Here is a 21644-nt window from a genome sequence, read left to right as displayed (position 1 = left end):
AAACCCAGAGCATTTTTTCTATCCTGCATATTCATGTGGCAAGCGACTTGTGTTTCAAGGGTTAAGCCAGACAGACAATTTCCAATATTGATGCTAACAGACTAGAGTCATGTCTAGAATTGCTGCTGTCAGATAAGGACTGCACTATCCTTTCATAATGTCTCCATGATCTTCCAGAACATAAGAGGAAGGAAAACACAGTTCTTATTTGGCTGAATTGGCATACTAAATAGGAGCAAAACTTCATAAATATCAGTTCAAGCCCTCCTACTGGTAAAAATGAAGAACATCTTTCATCAAAATCTTAACCCAGCTCCCATTGATAGAGCATCCTGCAGAGAAGGACCTGACACAGACCTCATTTGCACCTGTCAGTGCTTAAACCATTCAAGTACCTCGAAGGACCTCTTTTGTTACAGCAGCCCTACTACACTGGCCTTACTCGCCTTAAACGCATTTTATAGCAAGAATAATTTTGATCACATTCATCTCAAAGTTAGTAAGGATTCACAACCAGTACCTGCATAGGAAGGAGCATAAAATATCTGTTTTTGATCTTTATAACAAATAGATATGCTTGATCACAACCATGAATGTTTAAAAGTTTCTTGTACAAAAGTAACAGAGAAAATTCCTATAGGTCTTTAAAAATGAGATCTTGAGAAATATACATAAACTCTCCTACTCCTTCCACTGTACCCACCAATACTTTTAGGGACTTAGACCCACTGTCTCTTTTTAAAATAAATGGCAGGCTCCTTATGGGCAGGAAATATGTCTTCTGCTTCTCTATATGGTGCTGCCAACTGCTTACAGAACAACATGTTTGCTGCAGATGGTAGCTGAACTGCTAAAAGGATAAGCCTGCAAGAGAATACAAGAATACTGGCCACTAAATATAAAAGATCTTGGGAAAAGAAACATCCTCACAATTCCCACCATTATCCAACAGTCTTACCTGTTACATTCAGTCCCAAAGAGGGAGAGACGGGCAGTGGAAGATAGGGAATAAAGCACATCCCTTGTCTCCTCCTATTCTGGTGTCCACTAGGTGATACTAGTTCTCATGGTGTTCTGGGGATGAGGCAAGGGGTAACAGGATGAAGAGATAGACCTCACCTCTATTTTTTTTAAAGAAGATTGTCTTATATTGCACTGGCTGGGAATGGAAGTGCTGACTATTCACTGTCAAGATGCTCTACACCCCCACCCCCCACCCCTGGCCAAGACTAGGTCTCTGGTAATCATCAGTAACAATTCCAGTCAAGGAATGAAGGAGCATCTATTATGATAGTGGGCTTGTCCTATAATTAACTCAGTGTTTTTTCATCATTTTTTCTTGTCTCTCCTACATCCTAAGTAGAGCTGCCTTAAGCACAAAGACTTGAAAGCACTTGGACGACACCTGTAAAGGTGGAAGAATCCAGACTGGCAAAACAAACCTCTTCAGTCAGAAGTGCATTTCTGTGATGCCGGATTTATTCCACGTGGGTGATCCACTATTTTCTGTGGGGAGCGCATGGGTCTAACAAAGGCAAGGGATTTTGTTTCCATTGTACAAACAAAACACACTCAGCACTCACTTCTGCTAGGGTATCAAACGGTCTCCTCCAGTCTTAGACACAAAGAACTCTTAGAAGTGGTCACAGAGCCCTCTGTGAGACAAAGTGACTCTAGGTATTTACAGATCCCCCTTTCACTTGCTTCAGATCAGGAACTAGATTTCTAAGAGCACAGGGGAAAATAAAATGAACGACAGAGGTATAAACTATAGCCTGCCATGGGAAGCAGAATTCCTGTTTGGATTCAAACATGGCCAGCTCCCTAAATCCTGGGATAACCACTCTGAGGTATCCATAGTATTATGTAAATATGTCCTGGGTTGGCAGCTTGGGATGATGATGACAAACCCATCAAGCTCTAGCCATGGCATACACTTAGTTTCCCTGAAGTTGCCATTCTGCTTTCCATGTCTTAGCTCTGGCACATGGCTCTGTGGCATTTTCTCTATGCCAGAGTGGATTCCTATGCACCCTTCAAACTCCAGGTCATAAGTGATTTCCTTGGGAAATCTTTAAATAATATCTTTACCATTCCACTCCCTGCTCCTTCCAAGGAGCTTCTCTGTTACCTGGTACATTTTTCTGATTCCATCTAACATGCTGTAGTAATTATGTGTTTACATATCCAGCTTCCAGAACAGATGGGGAGACCTTGGGGCCCTAGTTAATATATTATTTTTTATTACATTTTATTACCTTTATTACATTCCCAGCATGCTACCTGACTCTTGTAGTTATTTAATATACCTTTGATAAATTAATAGGAAAAAAGTTTTTTTGATTCATAACAACATTTATTTTTTCCCTTTTATAAAATTCCTCTTTTGTTCCTTTAACCAGTTAATTAAAAAGCTTCTCTTCTGCTCTCTTTTCTTGAGTCACTTATGTCATTTAATTCATATCAAATTAAAAGGAGAAAGAAAGATATATGCATATATTATTACAATATGCTTTGTTTTCTACGGGCATACCAGTTAGCTTTTTAATGTAGAGTCTGCACACTGTGGCATACCAATTAATAAAGAGGCAAGAATCCTGCCTCATACAATAGGACTAAAAATGGGATATCAAAGAACTGTGTTGCATTTGCCATGTTATTACACAAGTCTTTCCTGCAGTCCATATTTAGTGCTTTGTTATTCTTAAATGACACAATGCTGAGGTATGTGCTCTGCCTCAAGACTTTCAGAGGAGCACCTGTGTGGCTAAGTTGGTTAAGCATCTGACTTCGGCTTAGCTCATGATCTCATGGTTCATGAGTTCGAGCCCCTTGTTGGGCTCTGTGCTGATAGCTCAGAGCCTGGAGCCTGCTTTGGATTCTGTGTCTCCCTCTCTCTCTGCACCCACCCCCCACCCCTCAAAAATAAACATTAAAAAAAAAAAGACTCTTTCAGAGTTCTAATTATTATGAACAATAATTTCTTATAAGACCAAATTTCCATTTCCTGTTACAAATAAAATCCCCTTTCATCAATTATACTATTGCGCCAGACCTGAGAAAAGCACCTTTAGATTATGTATATATTTTAATTTTATTATAATGTGAATATAAATTATGTTTCCTTTCAATAAGGATAGTTTTTTTTTTCAATGCCACAATGGGATTTGGTGTTTGCATTTTATACATTTTGTTTCATCTTACAGATCATGATGAGAAATTATGTTGATTGTGCTATATTTGTATCCTCAGTGTTGGAAAATAATAATGGCAGTCTCTAAAGCTAATGAAATTGTGTATAATCACATACTATTTAGTACAATTAATGATTTAGGAGCCTGGGATGTCCCAGAAGACCTCAATTCCAATCATCTTGTCCTGAACCTTTATTTTAATCATAATGCCAACCACCAAATGGCTCAGCCAAGCAGCTACAAGGGTTTTCAATACACAGTCTAGATTATATGAGCGAATATGGCAATGAACTTTGTATAGAAATCCAAGTTTTCATTGCTCCTAAGGCATATGGCCAGGGACTCCTAAAATTTTTTTTTCGAAGTTATATGTTGAAGGGAAACAGTCCAATGAAGCAAAGAGAAGAACTCACATCAGGATATTTGAGCAAAGCTTTTAAAAGTTCATGGGAAAATCTTGACTGTAAAGCTTTAGTTGTAAATCACTAGATGTGATCAAAGTAACTGAAGAAATAAAATAATTATGACAACCTTTTCCAGTATCTATAGTTAACCTACAAACACCAAAATACCAAAGCCTTTAAAAGATAAATCCTTTAATACTTAAAACTACCTTTGGATGTGCATGCCTAACAATTGTACATAACAGTTTATTCCAGAGTTCCTTTTTCTTTGTTTAATCACAAGGGTGTGGGACAAATCCAGCTTTGTTTGGCTCAACAAACACAGAACGCTCAGAGTAACTGAAGAGCCAACTCCCCTGATGTCACCTCTTCCTTAACAACCATTTCAAAATCCTATAAAACAGTAGGACTGCCCTTCCTTCACAGAGTCACATGCTGAAGGCCACTCAACTTTTACACAGTCATAGCTCAGTCAGGTAGAAAAATAATTCTAATTCCAGCTGTTAACTTACCTTGAAGAACTTCCATGGGGAGAACAGTCCAGGCATTTTCCAGGTAGGAAATATAAATATAGCGAGCCGTATTGCAAGCCAGGCCAATGTACAGAACCCTAAAAAAAAGGGGGGTTGGGGAGAAGAAGATGAGGCCCTGGAATGAGGCATAAAGCATGCAAATATTACCTATGTCTTCCCCTGCCCAAACCATCCATCATCCAGCAGTGTTCAAACTTAGGAGTGGGCAAGCTAAAAGACAATTCAAGTTAACCAGGAACTCTTAGGAGAAAGAAGGCTGCTTCTAACGTATCTGCCGTCAGCCTTTTCAAAAAACACTTGTTAATATAAAAGTGACCATCACCCTTCCTGAAACTTAATTAGGAGCAGAGCTGATGCTTTTTTAAGATAGCCTGGGCACACTGCCATGTCTAATGACATTACTGGCTTCCTTCCAGGTGGCTGTAGGGTAAACATGCTGGGATTATAGCTACTTCACTCTGATGGGGGAAGGACAGGATAAAAATGAGAACATGAATATGAACTTGGTCTCACATGCAATATCGAAGACACCAAGTTTTATAAGGAGACTCTCAAGGTCATCGAAAACTATCATCCGATGATGAATAATAAACAATTTGGAGATCAAATACTTTTTCCTGTCAGTTCAATTGACACATCTTCATTATTTACAAATAAATCCATGATATCATATGCTTACCAAACTAATAAATATATATCAACATCACTTTCCCCCCTCATACGTACCACCACCAAAATTGTGAGAAAAACAAAATAAATAAAGGCCTTAAGTGGTACGTTACATTCTCTGTCTTTCTGAACTGGATGAGCTGGTTTGGAAGTAAACGGTGGTTGTTTCTTTGTATAAAACACAGCCTGATGGTAGAGATTTCTCTCTTTTTTTTATTTAATCTTTTTTTTTTTGAAGTTTAGTTATTGATTTTGAGAGAGAGAGAGAACAAGTGAGCACACACAAGTGGAGGAGGGGCAGAGACAGAGGGAGAGAGACAGAATCCCAAGCAGACTCTGTGCTGTTAGTACAGAGCACCATGTGGGGCTTGATCTCACAAACCACGAGATCATGACCTGAGCTGAAATCAAGAGTCAGATGCTTAACTGACTGAGCCACCCAGGCACCCCTAGGGATTTCTCTTTCTAACTTGTTTTCCATTTTCTTTAATTTTCTAATCTTAATGCTTTTTTTTTTCTTAATTCAAGTGAATGAAAATTCAAAGGTAAAAGAAATAAGCCGATATAACAGTCAATGGTATTTTCCTCATCTTGCTCAACTATATTTTTATATTAAAATCATCAAATAAACATTGTTCTCTTTTCCCAACACTGGATCAAGGAAAGGAAATGCTTTGAGGCATCCAGCTGATATTAACCACAAATAGGGAACAGAAGGATGGGAAGAAAGACAAAAGGGTTGAGGGGCAGGGATGGGATGGAAATAGATATTAAAAGAGATTTAGGAGATCTTCAGTGTTGAAAAGGTCTGGGTTATCATATTCTGTGGACATTATGTTCTTTGTACTTGAATGTTTTGAGGAAAAAAGCATATGTTTAGATCCTGTTTGATAAAAATTTCCTGAAGAAACTTGCTATACAGATCCATCAACAAGGGTCCTTCTGCTGGGAAACAACAACAAAAAGCCCACAGGAAATTAAAATGCAAAATACATCACACAAACATACAAATGACACAACCCATGTCTCCTTTTTAAGTTCTAATCTAACTCTGTTGATGACCCTGACATAGCCTCAGGGGTCAGTAAACATTTTCTGTAAAGGGCCATACATAAAATAGTTTAGGCTTTGTAGGTCTGTTGCCACTACTCAACCTGGCCACTGTAGTGTGAAAGCAGCATAGACGATATGTACATGAGGGAGCATGGATGGCTGTATTCCAGTAAGATTTGAATTATAAACAGTGAAATTTAAATTTCATAGACAGCTGACCTCTAAACAATGCAGGGATTAGAGGTGCCAACCCCCTGCATAGTAGGAAATCCACATATAACTTTTGATTCCCCTAAAACTTAACTACCAATAGCCTACTATTGACTGGAAGCCTTACCAATAACATAAACAGTCAATGTATTTTATATGTTATATGTATTATATACTATATTCTAATAATAAGATAAAGGAAATGTTACTAAGGAAAACATAAGGAAAATACATTTGCAGTACCATACTATATTTATTGAAAAATTCTGTGTATAAGAGGACCTGTACAGTTCAAACCCATGTTGTTCAAAGGTCAACTGTAGTTTTTATGCATCACAAAATATTATTCTTCTTTGACTTTTTTCAACCACTTAAAAATACAGAAACCACCTTTAGTTCTGGGCCATACAGAAACAGGCAGCAGGCCAGATTTGGCCCAAGGGCTGAAGCCTGCTAAGCCCTGATCTAGCTCATTAGTTCTTGGCTATACATCAGATTTACTCAGGTAACTATTAAAAACGACAGATGTCAAGGCCCATGCTAGTCTCAATAAAGATCTCTCTGGCTGGAACCCACACACTGTGCTTTAGAAACCTCCCCAGTTTATTCAGATACTAAGCCAGGGTAAAGAACCACTCGTCTAGGTCATGCCACACAGCTTCCCAGTGATATGTCAGTTTAAATATCCCTTTCACGTATTAAAGAGATTCTTAGGTTGCTGAAATACTTTTCAGTGACTATTCAATAAATACATATCTAATTCTTTTCCCTTTTCATGGGTCAAAATGCTGCCTTTCTGCTCACAATTCACAATTTTACTCTTGCTGATTTCTTGAAGCACTGGCTACCCCAGAATGGTTGATGAGGACGAAATGATAGTGTTTCTCTCTCTTTTGGAATTCTGGAATAAAAGTACTGTCAGAAAACAAGAGGGTACTTGGATGCTTTTCTTTAAAATAATTACTACTACTACTACTACTACTAACAACAATAATAATAATGCTACAATTTATTGAGTGCTTATTTTGGGTGATTCACTGTGTTCTAATTATAACAAACCTGCAGAGTAGATGTTATTATCCCTGCTGAAGTCAGACGCTCAACTTTAAGATTAATAACAGGCAGGGGCACCTGGGTGGCTCAGTCGGTTACATGTCCAACTTTGGCTCAGGTCGTGATCCCACGGTTCGTGGGTTCGAGCCCCGCATCGGGCTCTGTGCTGACAGCTTGGAGCCTGGAGCCTGCTTTGGATTCTGTAGCTCCCTCTCTCTCTGCCCCTCCCCTGCTTCTCAAAAATAAATAAACATTAAAAAAATTTTTAAACTGACATTTCATTCACTGTTATGGGCTGAATTGTGTCCCCTGAATTTCATATGTTGAAGTCCCAGGTCCTAACCCTCAGTACCTTGGAGTGTGACTATATAAGGAGATAGGGCCTTTAAATACGTATACGTAACATTAAATACATATCATTAAATACGACATTTAAATGATGTCGCATGGGTGGGTCCTAATCCAGTATGACTGGTGTCCTGATAAGAAGAGAACAGAACAGGTCAGAGACAGGCACAGAGAGAAGGCTGGGATGAAGACAGTGGAGAGTTCCTCGGAAGAAATAAAACCTGCTGACATCTTGATCTTGGACTTTTAGCTTCCAGAACTGTTCAGGAAATAAATTTCTAGTTGTTTAAGCCATCCAATCTGTGGTGCTTTATTGTGGCAGTGCTAGCAAATGAATTCATGCACACCTATGAAATTAAGGATTTGGAATAAAAAGAAATTAAAAATGTTTTACTAGATCATCTTCTGGACGGTCAAATTCTTTATACTGAATATAAAGCACATGTTCAGAGTCCTAGAATATTCCTGAGCACTATGAGGTCTGGAAGTACAGAAGAATAGGGTGAAAAATGCTTCTCACTGAGATACAGATACCTAATGAGCATCTATAATGAAGAAGCTCAGAGACAACCTCATCGCTTTCCTATTTCACAACAGGAAGTCAGTAAGCATAAAATTAGGCAAGAAATAAAGGCAATTTTAGAATAGGTGGTTGATATAAGTGAACTTCTCTATAAAGAGGATGAACACGATTGGTAGGAAGCAAATGCTTTAGCAGAAAACAACTACACCATGGAAAACCCAAATCACTTGTCAAACGTGTGACAAGTGTCACCTTGACAAAGTGCCCCTGCACCTTGATTCTGTATTTGAGCAAAATATAACAGGAGAAAAAAAGTGTTTATGACATTATAATTTCTTATACAACCACAATTCACAGTATTGGAAGGACAAATTGGTGGTTATTTTATAGTAAAACTAGTATTTTGGGGGGCTCCTGGGTGTCTCAGTTGGTTAAGCATTCAACTCGACTTCAGCTAGGATCATGATTTCACAGTTTGTGGGTTCAAGTCCCACACTGGGCTCTGCACTGACAGTGTGGAGTCTGCTTGGGATTCTCTCTCTGCCCCTCCCGTTCTCTGTCTCTCAAAGTAATTAAAATAAACTTTAAAAAAATTATGAAAACAATATGATATCCTAGCTACTATTCAATATTATTGCTATATTTTGAATTTGTTGTGAGATTGAATGTAAGTAAACCATATAGACACAAATAGTTAAGAAAAGGACATAAAATAATCAGCATCACCATTATTGTATTCTTCCTGGACAAAGGAAATGGCAGTCTCTCTCTAGAGACTTCAGGAAAGTGCTTATTTACTTCAAGGACCACTTGGATCATCAGAAAATGTATGTGACACAATGGGAACCTTTGAAACAAAGCAGCTGATAGAAACAAGATTCTATTATAAAACATGTTTCTCTGCAGCCTATCTGGTACAATGTTCTGCTTAGCTCTCTGTCCTCCAGCCACACAAATGCCAAATGGACCCACTGGGCTACTGTCCCAACCTATCCCTCAGTATGACCTGATGTCCTACCCTTCCTTCCGATCTCACTCAATTCCTTTATATGTGATCACAGCTGTTATCATGTGCCTCTCCTCATAATCCTTATCTCAGTTGTACCTGTGTGTCAACAACCTGGCTGTATGCTTCATGCGGGGTGAGATCAGTTTCATGTAATATTGGCTAGGTTTTATCCCCAGTGCTTGGCACACAGTAGGCACTCAATAAATATTCAATAACTAGAGGGAAAATATAAATACTTTAAATAGAACATCACTCAACAAATATTTACTGAACACACTGTGCTAAGTGCCAGGGATACGGTGATGAACAAGATATGAACTATGAAATATATTATGCTTATAATTTTATGTGTGTGTGTATATAAGAGACAGGTATGTGAAAGAATTATTTGATTTATAAAAAAAACCTGGAACTAGGATGATTAAAAAAATGGATGTCCATATTTGTCACCATTTGTGATTAATGTTAATAGGCTATGGTTGAAGATAATATTAAGTCATTTCTGTGAACAAGCAATAGTTCAATGAACAGCTGTCTGTTGTTTGCTTATCTGAGGGCCTCCTGAAGCATCATGCAGTGAATCTTCAACACATGTGCACTAGCAGATAACAGGGTTCTTGGGTACCCACAGGCCCATCTCACTAGAGGACTAAGAGTTAGCATACATGCCACAAAGCTCAAAGAATCAGTGGCGCTCCCGTACAAAACACAGCACAGCCAAGGGGATCATCAATAGAGACACCAAGTCACCAAGCTCCTTTCATTAAACAGGCCTAGCTGGCTACGGACCCATCCTTGCAGAACAGAGCATAAGAACAATATTGTATGTCCGAAGAGTGATTGAAGGAAAAAGACTATTCATTTACCTATGGTTTGTACAGCTACCAATACTTCCTTTTTTTTTCTGCTAGAAAAAGTGAAGTCTGAGCCTCTGTTGGTGTTAAGTCATTCTTTATTTAGCTGCCTTCAAATATTTCCTCTCTCAGTGATTGATAAGCTAAGAGTATAATTATGGCAATCATCAGCTGGCTCACTGTGCTGGTTCCTGGCCATATTTACTCCTCTCTATTGTCCCTTTAGTTTATCTGTCTACTTTTTCTTAAGGTTGTGTGTATCTTAGGTAGAAAAATAAGGATGTTCAAAACAAAACAGAACCTTAATTAATGGAACCCAACTACTTGGAAGACACAATATGCTGTTTTGTTCTAGTTTCCATTTGGGTAAAAGTTAGATGACCAAACACACACACACACACACACACACACACACACACACACACACACACCCCATATAAGTTTTTGTTTAAAAATTTTCCATGAGATGACCTGAGGTATATATAAAATACAAATTCTACATTGACATTTAGTATAGCAATTAATTTGAAAAAGGCCTCAAGAGTTTTAGTTGACCCTAAGCTAAATTTGAGGGAGTTAAACAAGTTCATCAAAATTCAGGCTGAAGGAGTATCATGACCAAACCAAAAGGAGATAATAGTCTCACTGTTCTTGACTTTGGCCAAACCACAGGAGGAAGTGGGAACAATTAAAGAGATCACTGGCAAAAAAGAAAGGAGCCACAATAAGGAGGGGAAAGAATAGTGGGGAGTCTGGGATAAGATGCCCTGTGGAAAATCCATGAGAGAACTGGAGAGACAAAGCTGTATGAGGCACATTCATAAAGGCCTTTTCTGCTGAGGAGGGAAGGGGCTATGTTAACCCTAAGTCAGACCTGTGAGCAGTCAGTACAATAGAAATTGTTTTAGCTGCTAAGCAGAAACTAAGAAAATAAAGCATTCTCTCTTTTCAGCTGGATCTGATCCTGGACCGGCCTGGGACTTCAGCATAGGCATAGGAAGCCTACCCAGTAGAAGGCAGAGCTGGTAGACGAAGAAACCCAGGTTCTGACTGCATCATATGAGCTCCGATTAAAGCTACCCCTACAGGTATCTGCTAGACTTTGCAGTTGGACAATACATTCCTTGTTTTCCTTAAGCCCCTTTGAGTAAGGTTTTCTGCTTCCTCAAGTGAAAGAGTCCTAAGTGAGACAAGATCTTAGCTACCTTGTGAGGTAGCAAGTTCCACATCACTAGAAGCGGCCAAAGACTAAATAACCATCTGCCGAGGATTAGGGGGAAAGAAATCTAAACTGGGTCCCAGCTAAGCCTATGTGATGGTATTAGTTTGCTAGCTCTATCATAACGAATACCTCAGACTGGGTGACTTAAACAGCAGAATTGATTTTCTCACAATTCTGGAGGCTAGAAATCTAAGATCGAGGTATCAGCAGTATTAGTTTCTTCTAAGGCCTCTCTCCTTGGCTTGTAGATGGCTGTCTTCTCCTTGTGTCCTCACACGGTCTTTCTTCAATGTGTGCCTGTGTCCCAATCTCCTTTTCTCATAAGGACACCCATTATATTAGACACTGGTCTACGCTAATGACTTCATTTCAACTACCCTTTAAATTTTTTTAAATGTTTATTTTTGAGAAAGAGAGAGATCGCCCAAGTGTGGGAAGGCAGAGAGCGAGGGGGACAGAGGATCCGAAGCAGGCCCCACGCTGACAGCAGAGAGCCCAACATGGGGCTCAAACCCACAAACCACATGATCATAACCCAAGTCAAAGTCAGACGCTTAACTGACTGAGCCACCCAGGTGCCCCTCAACTACCTCTTTAAAGACCCTGTCTCCAAATGCAGTCACATTCTGAGGTATTAGAGGTTAGGAGTTCAGTATATGAATTTGGGGGAGGGGACACAATTCAGGCCACAAAAATGATCTCCAAGGTTACTTAGAATTCCAACAAAATTTAGTAAAGAATGCCATGTTTTACTCAAGAGCTATTTATTCCGTGGATCAGAAATAAAATGTATGATGCCAGTGGTAGCTGCCCTGGGCTTCTGAAGTCAGCATGAGGCTGCACCCTTAGAAAAGAATTGTTAGCAGTTTGTACAACCCAATCCAACTATATTTATTCATTTATGTTATCTAGGGGACTGCTATTTACTTTTCCAGTGGTTGATGTAGAGTGAAAGGCTTTGACAAACAGTGCTAATTAATACGTTTTTACAACAGGCAGCATGGTGGGGCCTAGGCTGCACCTTGTCTGAAGAAATGTCATCCAGGGCACAGACATACTGGCAGTAGACTTTTCTCAGGAATGGTCATAACTGCCTTCACTAGCATTAAATAAAATGCAAATAAAATAAAAATGCAAACATCTCAGCAAGGGCAGCCAAGTCTTTTACAAATTCTGAGCCAGTACATGGAAAAATGTCCAAGTTATAATTTATAGTTCTAACTTCCATTCAAATCTACTGGCCTTCCAGAAAGAAAATCCTCTATACAGATCCACTGTCATAAATCACATTGCCCATCTCTGACTAGACAGTCTGTTGTCATGGCATCGCCTGGATGAATTTGCATGAATGGCTGTGTGCACATTTCTGATTTCTCAGCAAAACCCATTCAGAGTCTGAGTCTTTGCAGGGGTGGGCAGGGAGCAGTGAGGTCTGATGTGTGGTTTTTCACATACTAAAACCAACCACAGTAGAAAGTTAGATCATTAGAGTCAGAACTCAAAGAAGCCACAGCCATTAAATCCAACCGTCTTATAAAGACAAGGAAATAGAGGCCCAGACAGGCAGAATGGGGGCCTCAAAATCCATTAGCCAGTGAAAGTCAAGGTCCCTGCTCCCTTGCCCTTTGGCTCTTTTGGTAGATAACAACAATGTGCTGTGTTCCTACTCCAGGGTTCCTACATGAAGTCAGACCTAGACAAGGGCCTGAAGAAACGCCTGTGGATCGGACCAGTAGCGACAGGGCCTGGTGACGCTAGTGTGGTTATGCCTGTGGTAACAGCTATGCCTTTGGATCAAGGAAGTTGGATATATGTTTGAGTTGACTTTAGAAGACAGTTAACATTTTAAACTTTGATGAATCATTAAGAGGAATGGCATAAGAGGAAAGTAGTAAAGCAAATGCCAGTCAACAGCTGCCCAACATCCTGGATCAAAAAAGAAAAGTTAAGAGGAAAATTTTGTTATGAGATAAAATGGGTCAAAAACCTATTTCTCCTGAGGTAGCCCCAGAAAGTTCAGGTGTCAATGCTAAGGCAGGACACAAGGTGAGCCAGGATTTCTGTCCCCAAGCAGACAGACTTTGAAACCAAATAATCAGAAACTGACTATCTGGCTTGGGCTGGGTAAGGAACAGAAATTAGGGAGGGGCACCCCCCCCCCCCCACACACACCCCTAACAGGATTGTAAGGGGACAGCAAAGACAGGGGCTAAGAGTCTCCATCTTGTGTAGGTCCAACCACCGACTCAGGCTGTGTTCATCAACACTTCAGGTCTCTAGACCCGCCTGGGAGGTCTCTGAGATGGGCTTAGCCCACCAGGGGGTTGAAAGTTGCCCAGATCTTTTCCTTTCCTTGATCCCTAAAGTAGCTCCACAGAACCCACTGTGAAGAGTCAACTACTCTACCTACCAACACTGAATTTGAACTACCTCCCTCTCTTTCTCTCTTTCTTGAACTTTCACTAGCTTTCAGACTTAATTCAATGTAATCCCAACTCACAATGCTAAACACTTTCCCTGAAGTGAAAATTAGGTTATGGGTTTTTCAAGAAAGAACAAAAAAATACAATTTCAGTAAACTCCTGCCCCAAACTTGTCAATTAATACATTTTTATGACTAGAAATTTTGTTCCATTCTTTTTCAAAATAGGAAACTGTAACTGAATATTAGATTCTGTCCAAACCCACTCCTCTTCCCCCTTTTTTGTGACATTAAGGAAAAAAGACCATCAACCTCAGTGGCCTTGAGACCTCTGCTTACTGCAGGCCCCTCACCATGCCTAACCCTTCATACTAGTATTTCTATAATGTTCTCCAATTCTTTAGCATTTTTCCCACTTACTATCTCATTTGTTCCTGCCAATAATCTTCTGAAATAGGAAGGGCAAGAGTTCTCATGAATCCTATTTTGCAGCTGAAGAAATCAAGGCCCTGAAAGGTGAACCAAGTTGCCAGAGTCACAAAACTAAACAAATCGCAGAACCAAGACTCAACTTGAGGTCTTCTGCTGTCAAATCCTACACCCTTCCCATAGTCAGCAGACCTCCTCCACCCTGACCATAAGGATTGGAGGCAAACAAAGAAATTGAAAGGGTACTCTTTTACACACACACACACCAATGACCATTCTACCTTAAAAATCTTATTTCACAAAAATTTGCTGTGATATTCTACTTGCATTTGAAACATACTAGATTTCTAACAAAATCTTGTTGATAGAACTAAGAATAACTTAATAGTAATAACTTAGTAGTAACAAAAGAGTATTCATAATTAAGAGTAACTTGGTTAAGAGTAATCAAATAATAATGAAACTAGTCTTCATCTACTTTGATGGATGCCAACATTATTATCTGATTCACTGAAAAGAGTATGGGATCTACCAGCCAGAGACCTGGGCTGAGTCCCCACCCCACCATTCAGAAGGGCAGACCTTGGGCAATCATAGCAAATCTGTTCCTTCTTAGTCATGCATGGTGGATCTGCCCATCCAACCACTGTAAATGCCACCAGGAATGGACTACACATGCAGAAAAAGAAGTTTACCACTGCTTGACTCACTCTCACAGTCATCCCAATGTTAAGCCACACATCACTCCTACTCCAGTATCCTCTCTTAGAATCTTTGGGAATCCCAGCCCTCTCTATCCTTCTCAGGCTCTCCTTGCCCTGTTAGGACATAGGTCTTAGTCACCTCAGGCTATCATAACAAAATACTACAGAATGGGTGGCTTAAACAAGAGAAATCTATTTTCTAACAGTTCTGGAACATGGAAATCTGAGAACAGGGTGCCAGCACTGTTGGATTCTGCTGAAAACCCTCTTCCTGACTTGCAGATGGCCACCTTCTCACTGTGTCCTGCCATGGTGGAGAGAAAGAGCCAGAGCAAACTCTCTAGTGTCTCTTCTTATAAGGGTACTAATCCCATCATGAAGGCCCCACCCTCATGATTTCATAAAACCTCAGTCACCTCCCAAAGGCCCCATCTCCAGATACCATCACGCTCAGGGTTAGGGCTTCAACACATGGATTTCAGGGTGGACACAATTCAGTCCATAGCAACAGGCTTCTCTGTTCTTAATACCCATGTTCTCTGACTCAATTAGGAACCTACCCTGGGGCTCCATGAACCCTGGCTGCAGGTTCTCAGGTGCTCCACCCCAGGCCCCCAGGGAGTCAACATGTCTTTTCCACCAATGGAGGTTATCCGGCTCTCATCAAGCCACTGTAAAATGAATATAACAAAACTTAACTGTTTTGTCAAGTGGCTATAACAATAAAAATATTTATGAAAACTGTATAAATTATAAAGCCTACAATATTATTTCCATTTATTTTTATTGGTGATCTAGAAATTAGAAATGGAAATAATGATTTTCTAATGTAGTCTACTTAGGAAAATGAGAATAAAATGGTTCCCTCTAAAAGATACAAGAATCTGTGGAATAAAGTATATTCCAGTTATCAGTGGCATTCCTCAGTCAAGGCAATAAAAAATAATTTTACCTTCAGGCATGTGTATTAAAAAATAGTAATTGATTTGTTTGCTGGTCTTGGTTTGCTTTCTTAGTTTAAATTGCACTTATCAAGTAAGCCCTAAGCACAAAAAATCACACCTAAGCCATTAGGCTATTTGGGGCATCATATTCCCTCCAGTACTATGTTTCTCCAGTCCCATGGAAATGCAGGGGCCACCATTCCTAAGGGTGAATAGTGGCTCACTCTAGGATGACGGCCTTGAGTTATGAGTGAATAACATCAAGAGAACATTAGAGAAATAATCATCAAGACTTCAGGTTCTGACTTTAGGATATAATTTTCATCCCCATCTTAGAAGCACTGAGTTTGCCTCTTTTCAATAGTCCTGCTCTATGGTTGGCACTGCTTCCAGAAGTAACACTGATAGTAACACGTTCCTTATTTGGGGTAAATGGTTTCCCAAAATGGATCTACTAGCTGAAGGGAAGTAGAGAAGGAAGATGGTTACAGAAAACTGAAATCATGGGATGGAGCTAGTTGTCCTACTTACATGCCAGTCAGTGTTCCCCCAAAGACCTCTCTCCAGCCTCCTCCTCTCTTCCAAGATCTAGACTTACAAATACAACAGTGGGCATCTCCACTGTCTCAGAGGCTTCACACAACGTCCATACTCCAGTATCCTCTCCCCGCCTCCCTGGGTTCCCTTCCTTGGCGGGTGGCACCACCACCTATGTGGTATCTAGCTCACAAAATAACTTCTCCCTTGCTCCAGCTACAGTAAATCCTGCCCAAAAGAACTTTCAGTTTTATTTGCTTTATTCTTTTCCCATTCCCAATGTCTTAGGTGCCTAAGTTAACATTTCTGTAGCACCCAACACTTTTGTTTGTTACATGGTCTTCCACACTGTGTGAACCCCCATGATAGAGGTGCTATGTCTATCTTGTTCAACATTGTATCCTAGAACAGGATCTGGTCTTTAATAAAGCTTTCTTTTAAAAAAACATTGAGTGAACATAATATTTAATTGTGAATTAACTCTATATGATACACAGCCATCATGAGAAACATTAGTTTTTTCCACTTATATTCAGTGTGAGTTTTATATTACTCTCATCCTCACACTACTGAAAGGCAGCTAATCTGGAGAAATGTGAATTTCATCGGGGGTAAAAGGAATAATTTGAGAGAATGGGGCATTTTAGAGGAATGGAGGTCTTACCAGGAAGATAAAGGAAGGTACTTGAAACAGGTGAAAAAATTGTACTGACACTGGTCATCCACAACAGAAAAGAAGAAGACTGAGAGGTAAGACTGGGTTGCATAAAGGGGCAATACTTGCCACTCTAAGTCTGTGCCCATGAATCTATAAAGTAGCTGAGATCATGAGCTTTGGGATCTGAATGGCTTGGGTTTGAATCTTACCTCTGCTGTTTACTAACTGTGTCACCACGGGCAACTTATTTAACTACTCTGAACCTTTCTTCTTTGAAATAGACATACCAATGCTTAACTCACAAGGCCACTAGAAGAGTTAAATGAGGGTGTGGCATAGAGTATTTAGCACATGCCTTCGTAAGCACTTTTCCATAATAAGCACTCAAATGGTAGCATACCAGCTATTATTATTTTTGTAGTATCATCCTATAATTATATTTTTGTTAAAGTTGGAGATTTTTAAATGTTTAATGTTTATTTTTTGTTTATCCTCTAGATTGCATGGCTATTCTGAATTGTGAAGTTGCTAAAAAAAAATAAGAAAGAAAAAAAGAGAAGAAAAAGAAAACCCCACAAAAACTCAAAACCTTCATCTGGATTGGTGGAAGGCATTAAATCAACAAAGGTAGTGCATGGATTACCAGTTTATGACTTAAGAAGAAAACAACCTATAATTTCTCTGTAACTCAGAGAATGAAGTAAATTGGGACCCTTCTAAAGTAGAACAAGGTAAATAATGATAAATTTACCACTCATATAGATATTTTTAAAAAACACAAAAGCAGAAATCTGTTCATATCACCACTTGCTCAAACTCGTCAATGGCTCCCACTTCTCTTAGATGTGTCACGTGCTATCCTTTAATGTGGTCCTCAAGACCCTGCAGGATCCCTGTCCACCTTGCTGACTTCCCGTTAGTCCTCACTCTAACATTAGGCCATTCACACTTGTGGCTTCCTCGGTGCCCCAAATCTTCACTGGGTGGCTTCTATTCAGGACTCTAGTCAAATGTCACTTCTTCAGAGAAAGTCACTTCTCCTAGCCCACCCAAGCTAAAACAGTCTCCTCTACTCAGTCATTCTGTGAACCCTCATCCTGTGTTATTTTTGCCATATATTACTCATTTTCCTCAGAAATAAAATAATCTGTTTACTGCTTATTGTCTACCCCAACCGTATGTTAGTTCCTTCCATGAGGAGCCTGTGTTTATCTTACTACACACTTGATATAGCTCCAGGGTCTAGGAAAGTCTCTGTCATCTAGTATGTGCTTAATAAATACTTGTTGAAGGAGTCAATTAATAATAACAGTAACAATACAACCTACTGTTTATAGTTGAGCACTTAGCATTGCTATCCATTATGTCATTTAATCTTAATCACAATGCTATGAAGCTAAGTACAATTATTAACCCCATTTTATAAATGAGGAACCTAAAAGGCTTAACAAAGCTAAATCACTGCTTAACCAAGGTCAGACATACAGTAAGTGTGAGATCTGAACCTAGGTCATGCACACACACACACTCCCTATAGGTAGACTGGCAAAAAGAAGAACAAAAGGAAACAGGATAGCTACCAGACTACCCCACAATTCTACCAGGGCTTGAAAAGGTGACTGAAGCCAAGGCTAGACCAATTTGCTCCCTTCTCTTTCTCATTCTTCTAAATGGAATGAAATGTCTGGCCAACATTCCACCAGTCACAGCCAAGGACTATGCCCAACACTTCATCCATGAGGATTCCTCACGGTACCCAGTGGTCAACTTCAAAACACTGCAGCATGGTTCAAAGATACAGTACCTAGACAAATGTAGTAACATTTACTCTTTTTGAAAATGTCTGAGCTTCAATCTGTGGATTATCTTTTTCAGGAAAAGTTAACAAATTACTGTTTGTCTGCTTATAGATTACTATTCAGAGATGCTATTTTCAGCAGAGAAAAGGTGAAGAAAAGATGCTTACTACTTCAGCAATAAGAACGGAGCAGTATTCTTCCTTCCAGTTGGAAAGGCTTTGGAGAGGTATGCTTCGTAGTAAACTTCTAAGAAAATTTCTTATCTACTCTTGAAAGTATCCTACACAATTATATAATTGCAGTCTGGTAAATATTTCCATGGAAAAGTAGAAATATAATTAGTCAGATTACTTGGATTTTTGACTGCACACAAAAAAAGGCAGTAAATGGGCACTGTATGACTCAAAATAATTAAACCACTGGTACAAACACTCATACTTGGGCTTACTGCCTGTAATAAACTTTATGGTCTTTGGGATTTCACTTGTCTTTTTGGTACCTTAATTTCTTTTTGTATATAAAGAAATGTACTTGCTACCCAAAACATGGTTGTTGGGCAGTTTGATATTAATTCCCAATAAGATAGTATAAATTTGCCTCTGATCTCATTTGAAAGACCTGAGGCCATGATACTTATATAAAATACACTTTTAGTTATTTATATATATGCTACTTAGGAGTAAACACATGGGCAATGTACATATCAGGGGCACAAATTCTCAATGTTTGACATATTGGTATATAATACATGTCTATAAAATATATACAGTTACACTAACACACAATTCTATATAAGTATAATTATAATGATTCACTATAAGTAGACAAGCTTTCAGCTATTTTCCAACAGAAAATCCAGAAAAAACCTGCAAGGTATATATCTAGCACCAAGAATGGAAAATTATGAGTATTTTTCCATATTTTCTTTAAAAATTAAATATTATGGATAAAGTGGAGGTTCTTCTTGTCCTCTTTGTTCCCCATCCCAGTCACCACCTTTCTACATCCTGTCCAGGGCTGATAGGAATTTGAAATATATTTTTCCTCTCCAAATTTAAATGTCTTTTGATATAGATACACCCATAAAAATGTGTGTAGCTTTTATTTTTTTTTAATTTTTTTAATGTTTATTCATTTTTGAAAGAGAGAGAGAGAGACAGCATGCCAGTGGAGGAGGGGCAGAGAGACATGCGCGCACACACACACACACACACACACACACACACAGAATCTGAAGCAAGCTGCAGGCTCTGAGCTGTTAGCATAGAGCCCGAATCTGGGTTGAACTCATGAATGGTGAGATCCTGACCTGAGCTTCATGAAGTCAGATGCTTAACCGACTGAGCCACCAAGGTGGCCTTAAAATATGTGTAGCTTTTAAAATGCATTGTGAAGGGGTGCCTGGGTGGCTCAGTCTGTTAAGCGTCTGACTTCGGCTCAGGTCATGATCTCACGATCTGTGAGTTCGAGCCCCACGTCGGGCTCTGTGCTGACAGCTCAGAGCCTGGAGCCTGCTTTGGATTCTGTGTCTCCCTCTCTCTCTGCCCCTCCCCCACTCATGCTCTGTCTCAGAAATAAATAGACATTAAAAAAAATTAAAAAATAAATAAAATAAAATGCATTGTGAAGATATGCATAAATGTACCAAACTATGTATCATTCTGAAACTTGCTTTTTCCCCATTCAATATATTTCTTAAAGATTTTATTTAATGTTTATTTATTTTTTAGAGAGATGGAGAGAAAAAGAGAGAGCCGGGGAGGGGCTGAGAGAGAGGAAGACACAGAATCTGAAGCAGGCTCCAGGCTCTGAGCTGTCAGCATAGAGCCCTATGTGGGGGTTCACAAACTGTGAAATCTTGAACTGAGCCGAAGTTGGACGCTTAACCAACTGAGCCACCCAGGCACAACCCCCCCATTCAACATATTTTTGAGAGCTTTCCATGTTGGCATATTGATCTAGTCCATTCCTTTTACCTTTTGCATAGGCTTCTATCTTACGACTATACCATATTGAACATATTTATTCTCCAGTTGATAGGTATTTAGACTCTCTTTTCCACTGTTAGAAAGCTGCATAAGCAAGTAAGTGTCCATGCACATGTCTTTCTGCATGTAAGTTTTTCCAGATAAGGCTATACCTTAAAATGCAATTTTCATTCCACAGAAAATGTCTCACTTGAGCACCCCAGGGGCTACAGAACTGGTCCCACAGTGTGGTCTAGGTAATGAATTTGCAGGAGTAGTGTTTACTCTTGCTGGTGCACACCCTGACAGACATCACCTCAGCCTGTGAGATTGCAGGGCACAACCACAAGTTACAGCTCATACAGAGTGAGCTCTGTTCTCTTTAACTCAGTGAGCACCTGGGTCAACCCAGCCACCAGAGGTAGAAGAGAAAATAAACCAAATATGACACCAATAAATAAAAGTCCTGGATTCACTTACACTACCTTGCCATAATGGCCTTTGTTCTGAACTATGAATGGCTCAATTATCAGTAATGCTGTTATTAACAAGTCAGCCTGGTAGCTATAACATGGTAATGTATTTCTTTGCAGAGTTGCTCTTTTCAAGGGACTATAAAAAGCAAATTACTCCCTTTCAACTCTTGATTGTAAGTTCTACTTTTGAGATTCTATAGCTCACAGCTTTTTAATAATGAGAATCTATACTTGCTTGTAATAGCTTTAAAAGGCTTTTCCTATAAAAATAGATATCAATGTCTTTGAAGGTAAAGTGGGAGAGAAATAGAAAAAATAGTAATCTATCACATATAAATAATGACAGTTACAATTATAATCACTCTGTATGTCAGCTATTACAGAAATGGTAGCTTATACTTACCAAACCCTAAAAAATGTCACCAGAGAGTATATAAACAATCTATAGTCATAAAATGGGGAGGGGGGGGTGGAGAAAAACTCAGTTTGATCAAAATGTTTTTGAAAAGAGTGTTAGTTTTGAAAATTTTGAAAACCACAAACATTTGGACTTTGCAGGCTTAATGACCTGTACACTTGTGATACTGTGCTAAGCCCCTGCGTTTTTGTCAGTCAATGGCTCTTGTATAAGCAACA

General features: G+C 39.3%; 1 protein-coding gene and 1 long non-coding RNA gene across 3 annotated transcripts in view; one reads left to right on the top strand and one right to left on the bottom strand.

The window, feature by feature from the left end:
- Window positions 1-21644, bottom strand: part of MFSD6 (major facilitator superfamily domain containing 6) — a 78794-nt gene that overhangs the window by 22389 nt on the left and 34761 nt on the right. For both annotated transcript variants that reach the window (XM_043577319.1, XM_043577320.1), the window contains exon 3: window positions 4111-4208. In XM_043577319.1, the coding sequence (XP_043433254.1) occupies window positions 4111-4208 (98 nt within the window). The remainder of the gene's footprint in view (window positions 1-4110; window positions 4209-21644) is intronic.
- On the top strand, window positions 15050-19043 carry LOC122481572. The gene is made up of 2 exons (XR_006296888.1): window positions 15050-17497; window positions 18677-19043. It is a non-coding gene; the product is annotated as an uncharacterized LOC122481572 (long non-coding RNA).

Source organism: Prionailurus bengalensis, chromosome C1 (genome assembly GCF_016509475.1).
Source record: "Prionailurus bengalensis isolate Pbe53 chromosome C1, Fcat_Pben_1.1_paternal_pri, whole genome shotgun sequence".
In the NCBI taxonomy this organism is placed as follows: Eukaryota; Metazoa; Chordata; class Mammalia; order Carnivora; family Felidae; genus Prionailurus; species Prionailurus bengalensis.
The sequence above is the reverse complement of the archived record's forward strand: the minus strand, read 5'-3'. Positions and strand labels throughout refer to the sequence as shown.